The sequence below is a fragment of the Leishmania martiniquensis genome, chromosome 23, assembly GCF_017916325.1.
Source record: "Leishmania martiniquensis isolate LSCM1 chromosome 23, whole genome shotgun sequence".
In the NCBI taxonomy this organism is placed as follows: Eukaryota; Euglenozoa; class Kinetoplastea; order Trypanosomatida; family Trypanosomatidae; genus Leishmania; species Leishmania martiniquensis.
The window spans coordinates 1-15,681 of record NC_090158.1 but is presented as its reverse complement, the minus strand read 5'-3'; the positions used below and the strand labels follow the sequence as shown (position 1 = coordinate 15,681).

The 15,681-nt window shown below is 44.9% G+C and overlaps 5 protein-coding genes across 5 annotated transcripts; all 5 read right to left on the bottom strand.

The window, feature by feature from the left end:
• Positions 1–421: 421 nt before the first annotated feature.
• Positions 422–1,102, bottom strand: LSCM1_05995 (uncharacterized protein; the record flags this gene model as incomplete). The annotated part of the gene is made up of 1 exon (XM_067323429.1): positions 422–1,102. One exon carries the CDS (start codon positions 1,100–1,102, stop codon positions 422–424), a length of 681 nt encoding a protein of 226 aa, XP_067178534.1.
• Positions 1,103–1,842: 740 nt separating this feature from the next.
• LSCM1_05994 (uncharacterized protein) lies at positions 1,843–3,282 on the bottom strand (the record flags this gene model as incomplete). Its single annotated transcript, XM_067323428.1, has 1 exon — positions 1,843–3,282. The coding sequence occupies one exon, from the start codon at positions 3,280–3,282 to the stop codon at positions 1,843–1,845; it is 1,440 nt and encodes a 479-aa protein (XP_067178533.1).
• A 355-nt stretch (positions 3,283–3,637) lies between these two features.
• Positions 3,638–4,516, bottom strand: LSCM1_05993 (uncharacterized protein; the record flags this gene model as incomplete). Its single annotated transcript, XM_067323427.1, has 1 exon — positions 3,638–4,516. The coding sequence occupies one exon, from the start codon at positions 4,514–4,516 to the stop codon at positions 3,638–3,640; it is 879 nt and encodes a 292-aa protein (XP_067178532.1).
• A 627-nt stretch (positions 4,517–5,143) lies between these two features.
• On the bottom strand, positions 5,144–6,445 carry LSCM1_05992 (uncharacterized protein; the record flags this gene model as incomplete). Its single annotated transcript, XM_067323426.1, has 1 exon — positions 5,144–6,445. The coding sequence occupies one exon, from the start codon at positions 6,443–6,445 to the stop codon at positions 5,144–5,146; it is 1,302 nt and encodes a 433-aa protein (XP_067178531.1).
• A 1,288-nt stretch (positions 6,446–7,733) lies between these two features.
• LSCM1_05991 (uncharacterized protein) lies at positions 7,734–9,581 on the bottom strand (the record flags this gene model as incomplete). The annotated part of the gene is made up of 1 exon (XM_067323425.1): positions 7,734–9,581. One exon carries the CDS (start codon positions 9,579–9,581, stop codon positions 7,734–7,736), a length of 1,848 nt encoding a protein of 615 aa, XP_067178530.1.
• Between the last annotated feature and the right edge of the window lie 6,100 nt (positions 9,582–15,681).

Genomic DNA, 15,681 nt, shown 5'->3' with positions numbered 1-15,681 from the left:
TTTAACAGAGGATAGACCGAAAAAAAAGGAAGGGTAGTAACCCAAAAGAGACATTAGGGCCTTACCAAGTTTACAGCATGGCGCAGAGACACGAGCGAGTAAAACCCGGAACGAAGAACCAAGAACCGACGAGAGAAAGAATGTTGGACACTCGATCCAGCACCCAGTCGCGTTTCCCTTTCTCCATTCCGCCCCCAGCACCCTCCATGTCCCACACTGTGGTATTGGCTGCTAGCCACCGCTGGGCGGCTTCTCCTAGCCCCAGAGAATTTGTGAGCCGCGGTCGCTTTCCCCCCTTACCTCTTTTGGCACCCTCCTCTTTCTATTCATCTTTTTGCTTTGCGCCTTCAGGTGAAGAAGAAACAGATATACAAATAAACATATATATATATATATGAAGCACGTGTACAAGAGTAAAAGATCACATGTTCTTCTCGAAAAATTCTTCTGCTTTAGCGGTGTCCAGCGTGGGCTTTCCAGGAGTCCATCCGCACGGAATCGCGTCACCGTTCTCATCCGCGTACTGGAAAGCCTCCACCACGCGCAGGGTCTCGTCCACGTTACGGCCGACAGGAAGGTCGTTGACGGTGCAGTGACGTAGGATGCCGCTTTTGTCGATCACAAAGAGTCCTCGAAGAGAAATGCCAGAGCCTTCGATCAGCACACCGTAGTCCCGGGCTATATCCATCGACTTGTCCGCCAGTATCGGGATTTTCATTTCACCGAGCCCGCCCTTTTTCCGCGGCGTGTTCACCCACGCCAAGTGAGAGTATACTGAGTCGCACGAAGCGGCTATAACCTGCGTGTTCAGTTTCTCAAAATCTGCGTGTCGATCAGAGAAAGCGATGATCTCTGTCGGGCACACGAAGGTGAAGTCCATCGGATAAAAAAAGAGCACAACGTACTTACCCTTGTAGTCATTGCTGTTGATTTCCGTAATAGCACCGTTCACCACTGCCTTGCCAGTGAACTGCGGCGCAGGCTCTCGGACAGTCGCCGTACGGTACATCTGGTAGTCGAGATTCAAAAGCGGCGACGTAGCCGCAAACCCGCGGCTTCGAACGCGCTTCTGGAAGCAGCTCGTAGCAAGGCGGCGAAGCATTGTAATCGTTTTGGAGTGAGCTGAATGTAGTGGAGGTATCGTGTAGGCAATAGGAAGGAGTACAAGCTGCTTCCTCCGATGAATTAGAAAGAAAAACGTGAAGGGAAGTCAGCTCACAACCGTCAAACACTCAAAAACACAAAGCGTACGATAAGGCGAAAAGCGCAAATGCTATATGTCCGTGGCACAAGACAGGGAGGATGAGATGCCAAAAGGCAGGGACGACGTGTGGACAAAGCAAGAGCTGAGGTGATCTGCTCCTCATCTCGTCTCCCCTCCACCGCCTTGGCTGCCTTCACGTTTAGCACCTCACAGTGCACCGGGCAACACGTCGCATGTGGCACCTGTACGCCTCTTACGAAAAGCGGCAGTTCACACTCACAACACTCATGATTGTCTGTGCATGCATGAGCTTTTCTCGTTTGTTTTAACAAGCTGGCTCACATGGTCTAAGACGCAGCCATCTTCGCCGGTTCCTGGCGCACGCGCGTATTTTCAGTGATCTGACCGTCACTCGTCTAGCTATTCGCGTCTGCACTATGCTGCTTTTGATGCTGACGATGTTGCCTCGCTTCTTTTTCTTTTCATTTTCGTTGAACCAATTCCTTGCAGTATGCGGCAGATTACCCGAAACATTACGCTAAATCACACTGCGATTTTTCTGTTATCGGCCGGAAGAAGAAAAGTATGTGGGCGCAGCGGGCGAGCATCGCCGTTAGCGCACATTTAGTCACCTGCACTCACCGATATTCCGAGTTCACGATCATCTCCATGATGCCCATCGTCCTTTCCATGCGCTGCATCACCGCGAGATAGGCGCCGATTTTCTTTTGCGCGCTTAGAACCTCTCGGTGAAAAAAGGCACTTTTCCCCGCGCAGGCACTATAGATGTCAAAAATTGTCTCAAACACTACGAGCATTGTGTCCGTGAACTGCGGCTTCTCCACGTACTGAGTGGCAAACCGAAGAACACGCACAACAGTACGGTCGTTTTGGTTGTTCAGCGCCACGTGCAGCGCGCCTCGACGCACAAGTTCCTCGAACGTGGAAACGAGAACATCAGGGTGTCGGGAATACAAAGCCGTCTTCAGCGCTTTCCCGTAGTGGTACCGTGAGAGGTGGAACTGAACCTCTTTCATCTTATCTTGCAGCACTTCCTCCTTGGAGCGCGGGTTTTCTTTTTCTAGAAACGAACTGCCGGCTGGGTCCTCTTCTTTCTCCGCTTCCTTGAAGTGGTACACGTTAAGCTCGCCTCTGGTACTGCCGACAGCGTACTCTGTCGAGCTCGGGTGCACCGCCAGCGACGTCACACCGTTTTCAAAACGCTTGTGCGCAATACAACGCAGCTCACTGCCGTCAAAAGAAAACATTTTCACCCGACAGTCCAGTGACCCAGTGAGGAGACTGCGAAGTTTTTGTGAGTAGGCCACGGTGACAACTGACTTGGTATGAAATGAGCCCTGAAACAAGGGTGTGTTAAGGCCCTTGCGTGGATCGAAGATGAAAACGCGATCGCCGGCACCGACCGCCACCATCTCCTCTGTCGGCACGTAGCACAGCGCCTCTACTGATTGTGCAATGGCGCCTCCGGAGGTTTGCAGTGGAGCATCCATGCCAGTGCGAGGGTCCCACAAGTTGACGCGGTGATCGTACGACCCGCTCAGAAACGAGCCCCCAGAGTAAGGCTCAAGGCAGCGCACGTAGTCGGTGTGAATACGAGCCGTACCGAGGTCATCGTCACTCATCAGGTCCCACAGCTTCACCGTTGTGTCATCACTCGCAGAGGCGAAATTGTGGTGTCCTATGAAGATGGCAGAGCGCACATCCCGCAAATGCCCAACATACTGTCGCTCGAACGCGGTCTCCGAGGATCGCACAATCACGCGCTGATCTACGGCCTGAATACAAAGCTTGTCATCATCGCGGAAGCGAATAGAATAGTTCTTGCGCTCCGTCTGCTCGTTCACAATCACCCCATTCGTCTGGGGAACTCGCAGCAGTGCGAATTGGTTAGTGGAGGTGCCCCCAAGAATACCGCCAGCGTGGCTATAGCGCAAACTCGTGATCTGACCGAAAAACGTCTGCTCGTAGCATAAGTGAACCGTGTTCCACGCCACTGAAAGGTCCTTGGTGGCGTGAGTGGGCACCTTGCGCAGCGGAAACGTCCAGTTAGTGCTCATTGTACGCTGGAAAAACAAAAGAGGGGCGCATACAATGTAGAGCGCGCGCTTGCCTCAGACTGGCTCCTAAAGTGCTCCCGGGAATGCAGAAACAAACGAAGAGAAGAGAGTGGTACGAGAGAATACGTGCAGAACCACATGCGGAAGAAAAAAACATGGCCAGGGGCGTGTAGAAAGGCAGCCTTCGCTATCCGCTCCTGCACCGAAAGTACTACGACTGCCCCTCGAGGTCATTCGTCGAGAAACTATGAGTCCAGTCGGTGACTGATAAAACGAGACTAGGAAACAGAAAAACACCCGTTCTCGTCTCTCCTTATTTTTTTTCTTTCCAGCTTCTCATCGGCGGCCAAAGCAGCTAGAGAGGCACCAGCTGTACGCGCGTAAGTCGCTTCACGACGAGAGCAGTGTCCACCTCCTTCACGTCGTAAAGCGTCACCCCGTCCTCTGAGTATCGCCGCAATACGACAGCCTGCAAAACTGACGGCCTTGCCTCGACAACGGAGCAAAGCAATGGGGCCGACACGAGCACAACCTCGCCGACGTCGACCGCGCCATAAAGAATGGCCACTTGACTAGCGTCAGTGCCGTCCATGAATGGATCACGCAAGACGACACTCATCTTTTCCACAGTGCAGCAGAACACAGCACAGCTTCGCAGCTGCCGCTCGCACTCCAGCCCCATTCTAAGCAACGCACGGATGCTGTTACAGATTTCGTCTTTGTTGATGGAGTCCCCCGCCACCTGCACCAAGCAGGGCACGTGGCCCACGGCGAGCGCCCCATTGTTTCCGCAAATAAGAACGTTGACTACCAGCCAGCGTGATAAGGGAGCAGTGCTTCGACGCGGCACTGCAGCTTTCTGGCAAAACAGCACATCAGGAATGTCATCAGCGGGCTCTAAAGCGTTCATCGCGCACAGAGTCAACGAACCTTCAGCTGACAAGGGAGGAGGAGCGAAGCAAATCACCTCGCTCAAGCGCGCTGCCATGGCATCTGCAAGCGCATTATAAACGGATCGCATACACGCGCCTTGGGGGTACGCCATGCGAAAAACACGGGCACAGCCCGTGTCGTAGTCCAGTACTTTCACTATTGCAACACGTGAATGATTCAGCAGCCCCCCAGAGAGCGGCTCCGATGCATTGGCAGTCGGCTCGTCATCACATTGCGTGAACGCGCAACAGTCGATGGAACTAGATGTGACAAACGCAAAGGTTACCCTGACGTCGGCCATCGCCGCACCTGCCGTACGCTAGCTACGCATCAAGTAAAGTGGGCTCATGTGAAATGAGAGTAAGTTGTGCCACACACGTTGCGCCGTGGGGTCACCTTAAGAGTATTGCGGTCAGCAAAAGGGCAACAATAAGTAATGAAGGACGAGAGAGACGAAAATCACTCATGTTTCGCCTCCCTGCCGTAGCTAAAAAGCGATGCCAATAGGACCAGCAACACCATCTCACGAGCAACGCCCACTGACCCTCTCCCCACCAGGAGCCTCGGGAAATGACTCCACGTGCGGCGCCGCAACGGTGACGCGCTCTCTCCAACTTGTTCGCGTTCGTTGGTGAAGTTCCCGCTCGTTCACTGCTCACGACAGCTTCGCCAATCCCTGCAACTTCGATACCAGAGCGTGATACCGGGAAACTTCTACTTTGGCTTGCATATCTTCACCACATTGAGACGAAATAGTCGACCAAAAAACCCGCATAAGTGATTTTTTTCAAGACAAAAGAAAGGTAGTTTCCTTACACAAGCTTAAAAGCGACCTTACGAAACCCATAAAGGCGCGACAAGTCTACAGAATACTTGTGCAAGAAGAGACGCAAAGGCATGGCACTGCAGCCCCTCACAATACTTACAGCTACCGCTTCATTTCCTCCCATCTGGACTTTAACTCTGGGCTGCTGCTTGAGAGAAAAATCTGCTCCAAATCAGAGCGGAAAGCGTCCGCGATGAAAATCTCTCTGTTCTCTTTTGCGGCCTTCATCACTAGCTGATGAAGAGTCAGCGCGAAGCTATTCAAGCTCTCTGCACTCGTTGGTGAGCCGCCTCTTTCCTTGAGCCTGTGAATCATAGTGGAAATAAAGGTCCGCACGTTCACTTGCTGCAAGACAGATGACGCTCGGAGGACAATCGTCTGCATATTATCCTCGGGGATGTTACCTTTCAACAAAAACTGAATAAGCGCCCCTGCTGGCCCTGGCGCAACCTTTAGAAGCACAGACGCACATACCTCAGGGTTATAGGTCGCTAACTCACTCAGCTGCTGCGGAGAAACCCCTAAACGCGACACTAGCGACTCGTTCAGCAGTCCCAGAAGCGTCACCTCGTCCTCCTTGCACAGTTTCGACCGGCGTGCCTCCACAACCAATCTTTTAGCTATCATCCACGCCTCGCTTGGTGCAGTACTGTCCAGCAGAAGCATCGCAGACTTACCGGTCAGGAGATAATGAAGTTCGCCCTCCTGCAATGGTAACGTTGGGAGCTTCGCCGCAACCGACGGAAGAAGTAACCCCAAAGCTTTGTTAGGCTGCTCATCAAAGACAGCGGCCGTTTCGTACAAGCAGCCGCATTGCTGCTTTTCGTGATTCGCCACCCAGCAATGCTCCATGTCAGCCATCGGCTCCTTTATCTTGATACTCGCTCTCTCCCATGCGTTAAGGGCCTCGTCGATCGACTCCTGCTTCTTTGAAGCATACGACACAACCTTCTCATCATCGGCGACCGCGTCGCCAAGCAGCTGAAACGCAAAGACCTTTGCCGCGCAGTGAATACGGAAGGTCTCCGCTCGAGTGGCCTCCATGCTCTTCCTGCCATCCTTCGACTCCTTCGTTGTGTACTTGATCTGCTCCACGATAAACATGTCTCTTCTAATGGCGTGCTCGAGTTCTATAAGCACGTCGTAAAATGTTGACTTCGCAGCTATGCTGTCCTGTTTCCGCATGTAGTCCACGACATACAAAGCCGAGATGAGCCCAGTGCTCTCCGTCGAGGCAACAAACTGCTTGCATATTTGTCCGATCTCACAAGAAACGGCCGAGTAGCGACCAGGCTGGAAGCTGTCTCGAAACCTCTTGGAGAGAACGCCGAAAGAAGAGGTGCTGTCTAGAAGAGCATCCAGCAACCGCGACCTCTCAGCGGGATTAAGAAACTCCACGGACATTGTTTTCTTTTGCAACTGCTAAAGACTCCTTCACAATCGCAGCAAACCCACACAGATAGCACGTTAATGACGAAAAGTGCTATCTTGTCGCCTTGGATTGCAACACAAGAAGGACACCGTATGTCCGATATTCACAGATGACTCCTCTGTTTCGGATTTCGAATCCGTTGTCTGGCCCCCTATCCTCAAAGACGCGTGCTGCCACCTGCCTCTTCTTGAGATGGGATACCCTACTGTTTCCTTTTGGCTATCACGTGAAGCGAAGGCTCCGGAATATATCTTTCAACGCCCCCTTTCCACCTCCCTTCTTTGCTGTGTTAAATTAGCGGTGAGGCAGCCTCTTTGCTCGAGAGCCTAGCCTTACTGGAGCGTGCGGATATCACTTGCACGTTTTGGTTTCATTTGTATCCTCATTTACGAAGCGTGCAATTGATGTGTTTGCGGTTGTTTAAAAGTACGCGCAGAAAGAACGGAAGTGCTAGAGGGTACACACCTACACGACGAGGCAGAAGCCTCACACGCAGCAGCGCTTTAGTCGCCTCAGTGATTCATTCCTCACCTGTAGTGATACCATCTCTGTGAAGCATGCAGAATGTCCATAGGCTATCTTCTTCCTTCTACCATTTTTTGCTCGCTTTTACAATAACCCTCCTCCCATAGCTCCGAGAAACAGTCGACGAAGTAACAGTATGGCCCCCACACTTTGCAATCACCAGGTAAACCTCACGACCCCTGGGAGCATCGAAGCACTCTCGACGGCAGCAACTACCTACAATGTGAAAACACTTGAGAGCACGGCAAAGATCTCCGTAGACCTTTCCACATACTCTTCACTGCATACAGAGTCCCCATTACAATAACACATTCCGCCCGCTCCTTCGCACCAGACTACATATCCATTGTAGATGAAGAGAACATACTCTGGCGGATGCTATGAGAGAGAGCAAGCAGAGACCTTTCGGTGAAAAAAAAATAAAACGAAGATCTTAGAGGTCTTTGCTCAAAGACCACTACCGTCACATGATTTTCAGCCTACCTCAAGCTCGATCGTCTCATCACTGTGGGCACGAAGCACCCGCAACACTTGAGAATCGACAACAGAGTTTTGAAACATCAAAAAAAATGCTAGTGAATGCACATGAAAACAGCACAAGTTTTTTTTCAAATTTCGTTCCTTTCGTTCATCATTCCGTGAAATGTCAACGCTATATTGATACCGCAGTCCGCTGAGTAGCCATAAGCCTCGTTATGCAACACCATCCGCGAAGTAAAGTCTACGCGCCCTCTGTCAGCTACCCGCCGCCGCAAACTGCAAAACCTTCGATCCATCGAAAGCTACATGGCTTACCGACAGCATAATATAGCAGCTACACTGGCTGGCGACTGATCCTATCTCCAGCAATCGGCACGTGACTACTCCAGCCACCACATTTGCCTTCGCACCTGTCAGATGATGAAGAGGAAATGGCAGGGCATCGGTGAACTTTGGGTATGTACACTCTGTAAAAATATCTTCTCCACTACGGAAAAAGTACAGCATCACAGCAGGATCGACATCTGTCTCCGCGCCGACCACATCTACCAGGCTACGAGGAAACAATGCTGTCGCCATGAGAGGAGAGCTACTGCAGAGAGCAAAAGAATAAGCCACAAAGCCAATGGGACCATGCAGCCGATGCAAAAATTTACACACAAAAGGGGTGTAACGAAATAAAGTCGAAAACAAAGCAGGCGCTGCCCGCACGCACTGAAACCGTGGATATACCTCCACAGCCGTACCAATTACGACAGCACTGTCTCCAGCTACAAAGCTTCGCTCTGTATTGAACAAGAGCGCACTAGACAACGAGCTACATCGTGGCACAGAGAATCGCCCTGCTTGTGTTTCCACAATGTCGCACTTACTAGCGACAACCCACTGACGGCACGGCCCCCTTCTCCACACCTCTTGATTCGAAAAGTGCAAGAGAAGGAGCTCGTCCCCCTCCTTTAGTACATTATTGTGCAGCGGGCTATCATGCTCGAACGAGAGCAGTAACGTACCACTCATCCCGCCAATGGGTGAGGCGCGAAGCAGCACTTCAAAGTAAAAAGGACCATTCGGCGTGCGCATGGTTGCTACCAGGGTCGTCTGACTCAAAGCACGATCAACCGCAGCTACTTCATGTGGAGTCGTTTTGTTCGGCCCACCGTTGACAAGATGCATGGTGTCCGCACTTCTGCTGCCCCGAACTACACGCGTGCGATGAGCCACACCATCACCCACACCCTCGCGACAAGAGCGATGCACTTTCTCCCTTTTCCCAGAGTGTTCGTAATGGTAAACAGTACCATCATTGTAAACACACGCAAAGGACGTTAGCACAGCCGCATCTGCTAATGTTCGCAAGACGCTTTCCACCTGATCATCATCGCACACTGTCTCTGCAACACGAAGGGCTGCTGTACAGCCTGTTTCGCTCGCACCGATGACCGTGAGAAAGCACTTCTCGTTGTCGCCTCTACAGCTTCTGCAAGCACCATTCGTGTAATAAAGATTTTCGGCTTGTAAGGCACAGCTTGCATATCGAGCAGGTGCACCTTCACTGTCAATCGACGCAGCTATCGGTATTGTACAGGTGTCGCCTCGCATCAGAAAGTGGACGTTATCCCCCTCAATTAGCAATGACAATACGCTCGGGGGAAGGTGAAGTCTCGATCGGAGTTCATAGCAGAGATAAGCCTCTCGTGCATACGCTCTTTCCTTTAAAACGCAGTTAGAAAACGTGCACGCTACTTCGGCACCCGTGTTTACATCTCCAAGATCTTCGGCACCTCTTACGAACGTCGCATAGGCGCTATGGTGCATCAACACGTCTTCAGCGACGGCCTCTACCAAACTAAGCACCTGCTGCACGAAATCTTTTGCACCATTATCGATGCAGTAGTGCATACTGTACATCTTGTCGCAGAAGGGGAAGTGCAGTGACTCCCACCCCATTCTTTCGCTACGTATTTTAGAGCGAAGCTGCTCCTCCTCCTCTTCCAGAAACAAAAGGCGTGTGGTATACTCGTACAACGAGGGAAGCGTATACGCGCTCCCGCTGCTTGTTTTACGCCCAAGCGCCTCAGATATGTAACTGAGCGGCTCCCACATCGCGTCGCTCATTTACTCCTCTATTCTTTCAACGCAAGCAGCCAAAGCAGGAAAACGTAGAAGAACAAAGAGGCGATCAATCATATGTATATCTCTAAAAGCAAAGCATCATGGGAAATTTCGGTGATCTCTTAGACTGTTAGCATTGCGCTGTGCCACTCAAAATGCTTTTATGCAACGTGGTTACGCAAAAATACTAGAGGATCACATGTGTCTGAAAGATTACAGCAGCATCTCCAAGTTCGCAACCTCGTTGATAGGCCCTCTTCATCCAATCACCATGGTGTCTCGCCATACATCATCTTACCGCTGAACGAGCATAATGCGCAACGAAATGCACCACAAGTCCACTATTCTTCGCCGCGCGCTACAATTGTCTGATCGACACCTCCTCAGCGCCTCATAAGCCTTCCCGTGGAGTATACCTCTAGGAAAGCAGCAAACATCGACCCCCATGCAGCTGACAACTTCTATTTTTCTTCATGGGCGCTTACTCCCGGTATTTCATATACTATTCAACCAGTAGAAAAAACGCAAAAATCATTAGTCCTCCTCCCCTAGTCCATTATGTTTGAGCGCTATCACAAAGTGGCAGCACAAAGTTGATCGTATCACAGACGAGAAAGAGATTTACCAGGTAGCACAAGTGGAACGTATTCGCCGTGCTAGAACCTAAAGAGTTCCTCAGTATGAGAAGAAACAAAAACATAAAGTAGTACTTCCATTCTCGCTCCCACTAATAATCTCAAAGAGATCCAATCGTACCACAACTGCACTTCCCGGCTAAATAAATCAATGCGTTTGTGGAAGCTTGAAAGATATTTCACTTGCGACCACTCCTTGGCGGTTGCCTGTGCAGTGACCTGGTAAAGACAAAAGGCTTTTTACGCAATCTCCCCATCAAACGGCTTTTATTTTCGTGGCCTAGCGCTAACTAAGTCCCTCTGCAAAGAAATAGCACTCTCCTCCACGCAGTGCATCGACCCCCTATCTCGTTGAACAGCTCACGATGGTTTCTCGCGTTGAACACACACACACACACACAGCCACAGCCACAGCCACACAAAAGCTTTCGGAGTAAGCAGGTCGGCGGATGTGGTGCCGCTGCTTCTACCTTTCCTCGCGACAAGGGACGTTGTTGCCGCAGCATCTGGCATGGAATCTCCCCCCCCTAAGACTCAACCATCCACCCGCCCCCGTAAGAAAAAAACAACCACCACTGAGGGCTCCTCCTACGTCAAAAGGTCTCGCTTACCCGGATCCCAGAAGTCAGCGCGCCATCTACTCACATAACTTTTGGGCATACATATTTATCCCCACCTCAAGGCAGCCCATATCGATTTACATCTTGGTTAGACTTGAACTACAAACCCAGTGCCACCGCGGCCGACACACAGCTTACTAGTTTTCACACTTTCAACTCGTGATGACGACTCCGCGATCCCGAAAGATTCCCCACAAAGCGACCCGCGTATCTCGTTGCCACTGAGTGACGCCCCCCCCCAAGCGGAGCCGGGCAGAGCTTTTCGCAAAGGCCCTGCCAAACCGCACCCATCGATGAGTACATCCTGCACCTCCCTGCCGCTTTCACTGGCTATCCCCAGCCAGTAATCCTACGACAAGAAGAGGTACACCTCAGCCCTTAATCCTCTTCATTCCCTCCTTCGCCGCCATCTTAAATAACTTTTTTTTCTGCAAGTGAACTGTCCACGCGCACAACCTGACAATGAGGCTTTCCGAGTTTCCCATCAAGCGCACACATCTGCAATCACCGAAACAGTTGCAGCAACCGTATGGAGAGCGGCTTCTTGAGCGTGACCTGATAACGTAGGGTCTGTCTCGCACGCATGCACTGCAGGTGCTACGAAAAGGTCTCGCCGCACATACCGGGCCTAGCATCGGCTAGACGCCTCAATGGCAGCATGCGTGGCCCACAGTGTTGCCGTCGCGAGCACTGGCACATGCAAACATTTGCATGAGGATGACACAAATCAGAAGGGAGCCGCGTTTTGTTGCGCTGGCGGTGCATGGACAGCGTTTCGAAGAGGGGGTGGGATCGGCTGAAGACCCTTATCTCGCATACATCTCTGGTCGCCGCTGCGCGTAGCCTCCTGCGGCGCAAGCGTGGTGGTGCCCCTTAGACTTGCGTGGTCGACTGCGAGGCGCCAAGGGGGACTAGGGCGCGTCTGAATACACCTATTCGTCAAATCCTTCTTCCGCGGCGGACACTTTTGGCGGCGACCACATCCCCCCCAGCACGCTTCCCTGTTCTTGGACTTGGCCGCATCAACGCCACCTCTGAGCTGTGCGCCCTACGCCGGTCCATCTCCTTGAAACGGGGAGAAGACTTGCGATTATGAACCCACTCTCTGCCTTTTGCGATCGGACCGCTGCCGGCCGTTGCCCGCACGCCCTCGTCATGCTATCGAGGGGCACACCGAGGCAAAGCTCCGTGTCTGCTCGCATGATTGCCGGCCAACGCCAGCTCACATTCCCGCCCGCATGCGCCTTTCTCTTGCATTATTCTGAGTGCCCCCCGCCCGAGGCTGGAGTGTCTGATGGCCGCTCTTCCACGGATGCCGTTGTGCTGGCGCCGTCGCCACTTCGCCGCCTCCCGCCTTGGTGGCGGTTTCCTGACCGCATACCAATGAGGGTGCGCCACCTTCCACCGCTTTTGACTCTCCGCTGATGTCTTCGCCAGCGCTGTTGGCTGCTGCGCCTAAGGCCGTCCGTTGAACGCTTCTGGCCTTCACATCCTCTTGAGAGGCGCGCGTGATTTGTGAGCTGGTCTACAGCGTGGGCTTGTGCACGACTTTGAGTGTCATTGCTGGCAACGCCTTGCGCACCGACACGGTGGCTACCATGCCGCGGCTGCTCTTTGCGGCCGACCCCGTGCAGGCTTTCCCTCGCGCTCAAGGCGACCCGGAACCATACCGCCCCCTTTTCGCACTCCATGCATGTCATGCGCGGTGCCGCACGTAACGGAGTGCTCATCAATCCCTGCCTGACTCTCGCCGAGAAACAGCTCGCAACGCAGTGCGCAGTCCTCCATGTGTACGTCTGCCAAACACCCTACCTGTACGCACCGCACCTGTGCCCAAGGAGTATGCTGGGACAACGACGAGCCGCGGCAGCCTTCGGATGCGCTTGGAGCACTGCCAGTGCGTGTCTCCGCAGCCGGACCGCTGCTCAAATCTCCCAAACGGTGTATGTACAGTACGCGGACGGTGCGTTTCCACCTCAACACCTCTTACTCTTACAACCAAAGTCTGTTATCGCCATTTAGCCATTTCTACAGCTGCCGGCATCCGCCACTTCCTCAGCGAGGCCTATCACTGCCATATGGCAATATACTTGCCCGCCGCCAGTTGTCTCAATCTCCCCCCGCAAGCCCTGTTAATAGCTTTTATTCTCTTGCATCACCTCCCCTACACCGTCTGCATGAAGCCGCGCCATCTCGAGGCCTCAAAGCGCTTCAACCAGCCGCTTCCCTCTGTCTTCGCACCTTCAGCGTCACATGAATGGAGTTCGCCGAAATCAACCGCTACCAGAAAAGGCTGTACGAGGCTACTGTTAAGGGTTAAGGGTTAAGGGTTAAGGGTTAAGGGTTAAGGGTTAAGGGTTAAAGTTAAGGTTAGGATTAAGAGTTAAGGTTAAGTTAAGATTAAGGTTAGAGTTAAAGGTTAAGAGTTAAAAGTTAAGATTAGAGTTAAAAGTTAAGGTTAAAATTAAGAGTTAAGAGTTAAAATTAAAATTAAGAATTAAAATTAAAAGTTAAAAATTAAAAATTAAAGTTAAAATTAAAATTAAAATTAAAATTAAGAATTAAGAATTAAAGTTAAGTTAAAAATTAAAAATTAAAATTAAAATTAAAAATTAAAAATTAAAAATTAAAAATTTAAAAATTAAAATTAAAATTAAAAATTAAAAATTAAAATTAAAATTAAAATTAAAAATTAAAATTAAAATTAAAAATTAAAATTAAAATTAAAAATTAAAAATTAAAATTAAAAATTAAAATTAAAAATTAAAATTAAAAATTAAAAATTAAAATTAAATTAAAATTAAAAATTAAAATTAAAATTAAAATTAAAAATTAAAAATTAAAAATTAAAATTAAAATTAAAAATTAAAATTAAAATTAAAATTAAAATTAAGAAATTAAAAATTAAAATTAAAATTAAATTAAAATTAAAAATTAAAATTAAAAATTAAAATTAAGAAATTAAAAATTAAAATTAAAATTAAAATTAAAATTAAAATTAAAATTAAGAATTAAAAATTAAAAATTAAAAATTAAAATTAAAAATTAAAATTAAAATTAAAAATTAAAAATTAAAAATTAAAATTAAAATTAAAATTAAAAATTAAAATTAAAATTAAAAATTAAAAATTAAAAATTAAAATTAAAAATTAAAATTAAAAATTAAAATTAAAATTAAAATTAAAATTAAAAATTAAAAATTAAAATTAAAAATTAAAATTAAAATTAAAAATTAAAAATTAAAATTAAAATTAAAATTAAAAATTAAAAATTAAAATTAAAATTAAAAATTAAAATTAAAATTAAAATTAAAATTAAAAATTAAAAATTAAAATTAAAAATTAAAATTAAAAATTAAAAATTAAAATTAAAATTAAAAATTAAAATTAAAATTAAAAATTAAAATTAAAATTAAAAATTAAAAATTAAAATTAAAATTAAAATTAAAATTAAAAATTAAAATTAAAATTAAAAATTAAAATTAAAATTAAAAATTAAAATTAAAATTAAAATTAAAATTAAGAATTAAAAATTAAATTAATTAAGTAAAATTAAAATTAAAATTAAAATTAAAATTATAAAATTAAAAAATTAAAATTAAAATTAAAAATTAAAATTAAAGTTAAAATTAAAATTAAAATTAAGTAAAATTAAAATTAAAATTAAGAATTAAATTAAAATTAAAATTAAAATTAAGTTAAAATTAAAAATTAAAATTAAAATTAAAATTAAATAAATTAAAATTAAAATTAAAGTTAAAATTAAAAATTAAATTAAAATTAAGTAAAATTAAAATTAAAATTAAAATTAAAAAATTAAAAATTAAAATTAAAATTAAAATTAAAATTAAAAATTAAAAATTAAAATTAAAAATTAAGAATTAAAATTAAAATTAAAAATTAAAATAAAATTAAAATTAAAATTAAAAATTAAAATTAAAATTAAAATTAAAAATTAAAATTAAAATTAAAATTTAAAATTTAAAATTAGAAATTAGAAGTAAAATTAAATAATTGAAATTAAGTAGTAAAATTAAAATTAAAATTAAAAATTAAAATTAAATAAAGTTAAAATTAAAATTAAAATTAAAAGTACAAGAATTAAGATTAAGAATTAAAATTAAAATTAAGATTAAAATTAAGGTAAAGTTAAGAATTAAAATTAAAAATTAAAATTGAAATTAAGATTAAAATTTAAGTTAAGAATTAAAATTAAAATTAAGTAAATGGGAATTAAAATTAAAATTAAGAATTAAAATTTAAAAATTAAAGTAAAAATTTAGAATTAATAAGTTAAAATTAAAGTTAAGAATTAAAATTAAAATTAAAGTTAAAATTAAAATTAAAATTAAAATTAAAAATTAAATTAGGTTAAAATTAAGTAGTAAAATTAAAATTAAGAAATTAAGAATTAAAAATTAAATTAAATTAAAATTTAAGAATTAAAATTAAAATTAAATTAAAATTAAAAATTAAAATTAAAATTAAGCAAAATTAAAATTAAAATTAAATTAGAATTAAAATTAAAATTAAAATTAAAATTAAATAAAATTAAAATTTAAGAATTAAAATTGAAATGAGATTAAGATAAAATTAAAATTAAAATTAAAAATTAAAATTAAAAATTAAAATTAAAATTAAAATTAAAGTAATTAAAATTAAGGTCAAAATTAGTCAAATTAAAATTTAAAAATTAAAATTTAAAATTAAAAATTAAAATTAAAATTAAAAATTAAAATTAGAAAATTAAAGTGAAGTATTAAATTAAAATTAAAATTAAAAAATTTAAAATTTAAAATTTGGGTAAAATTAAAAATTAAAATTTAAAATTAAAATT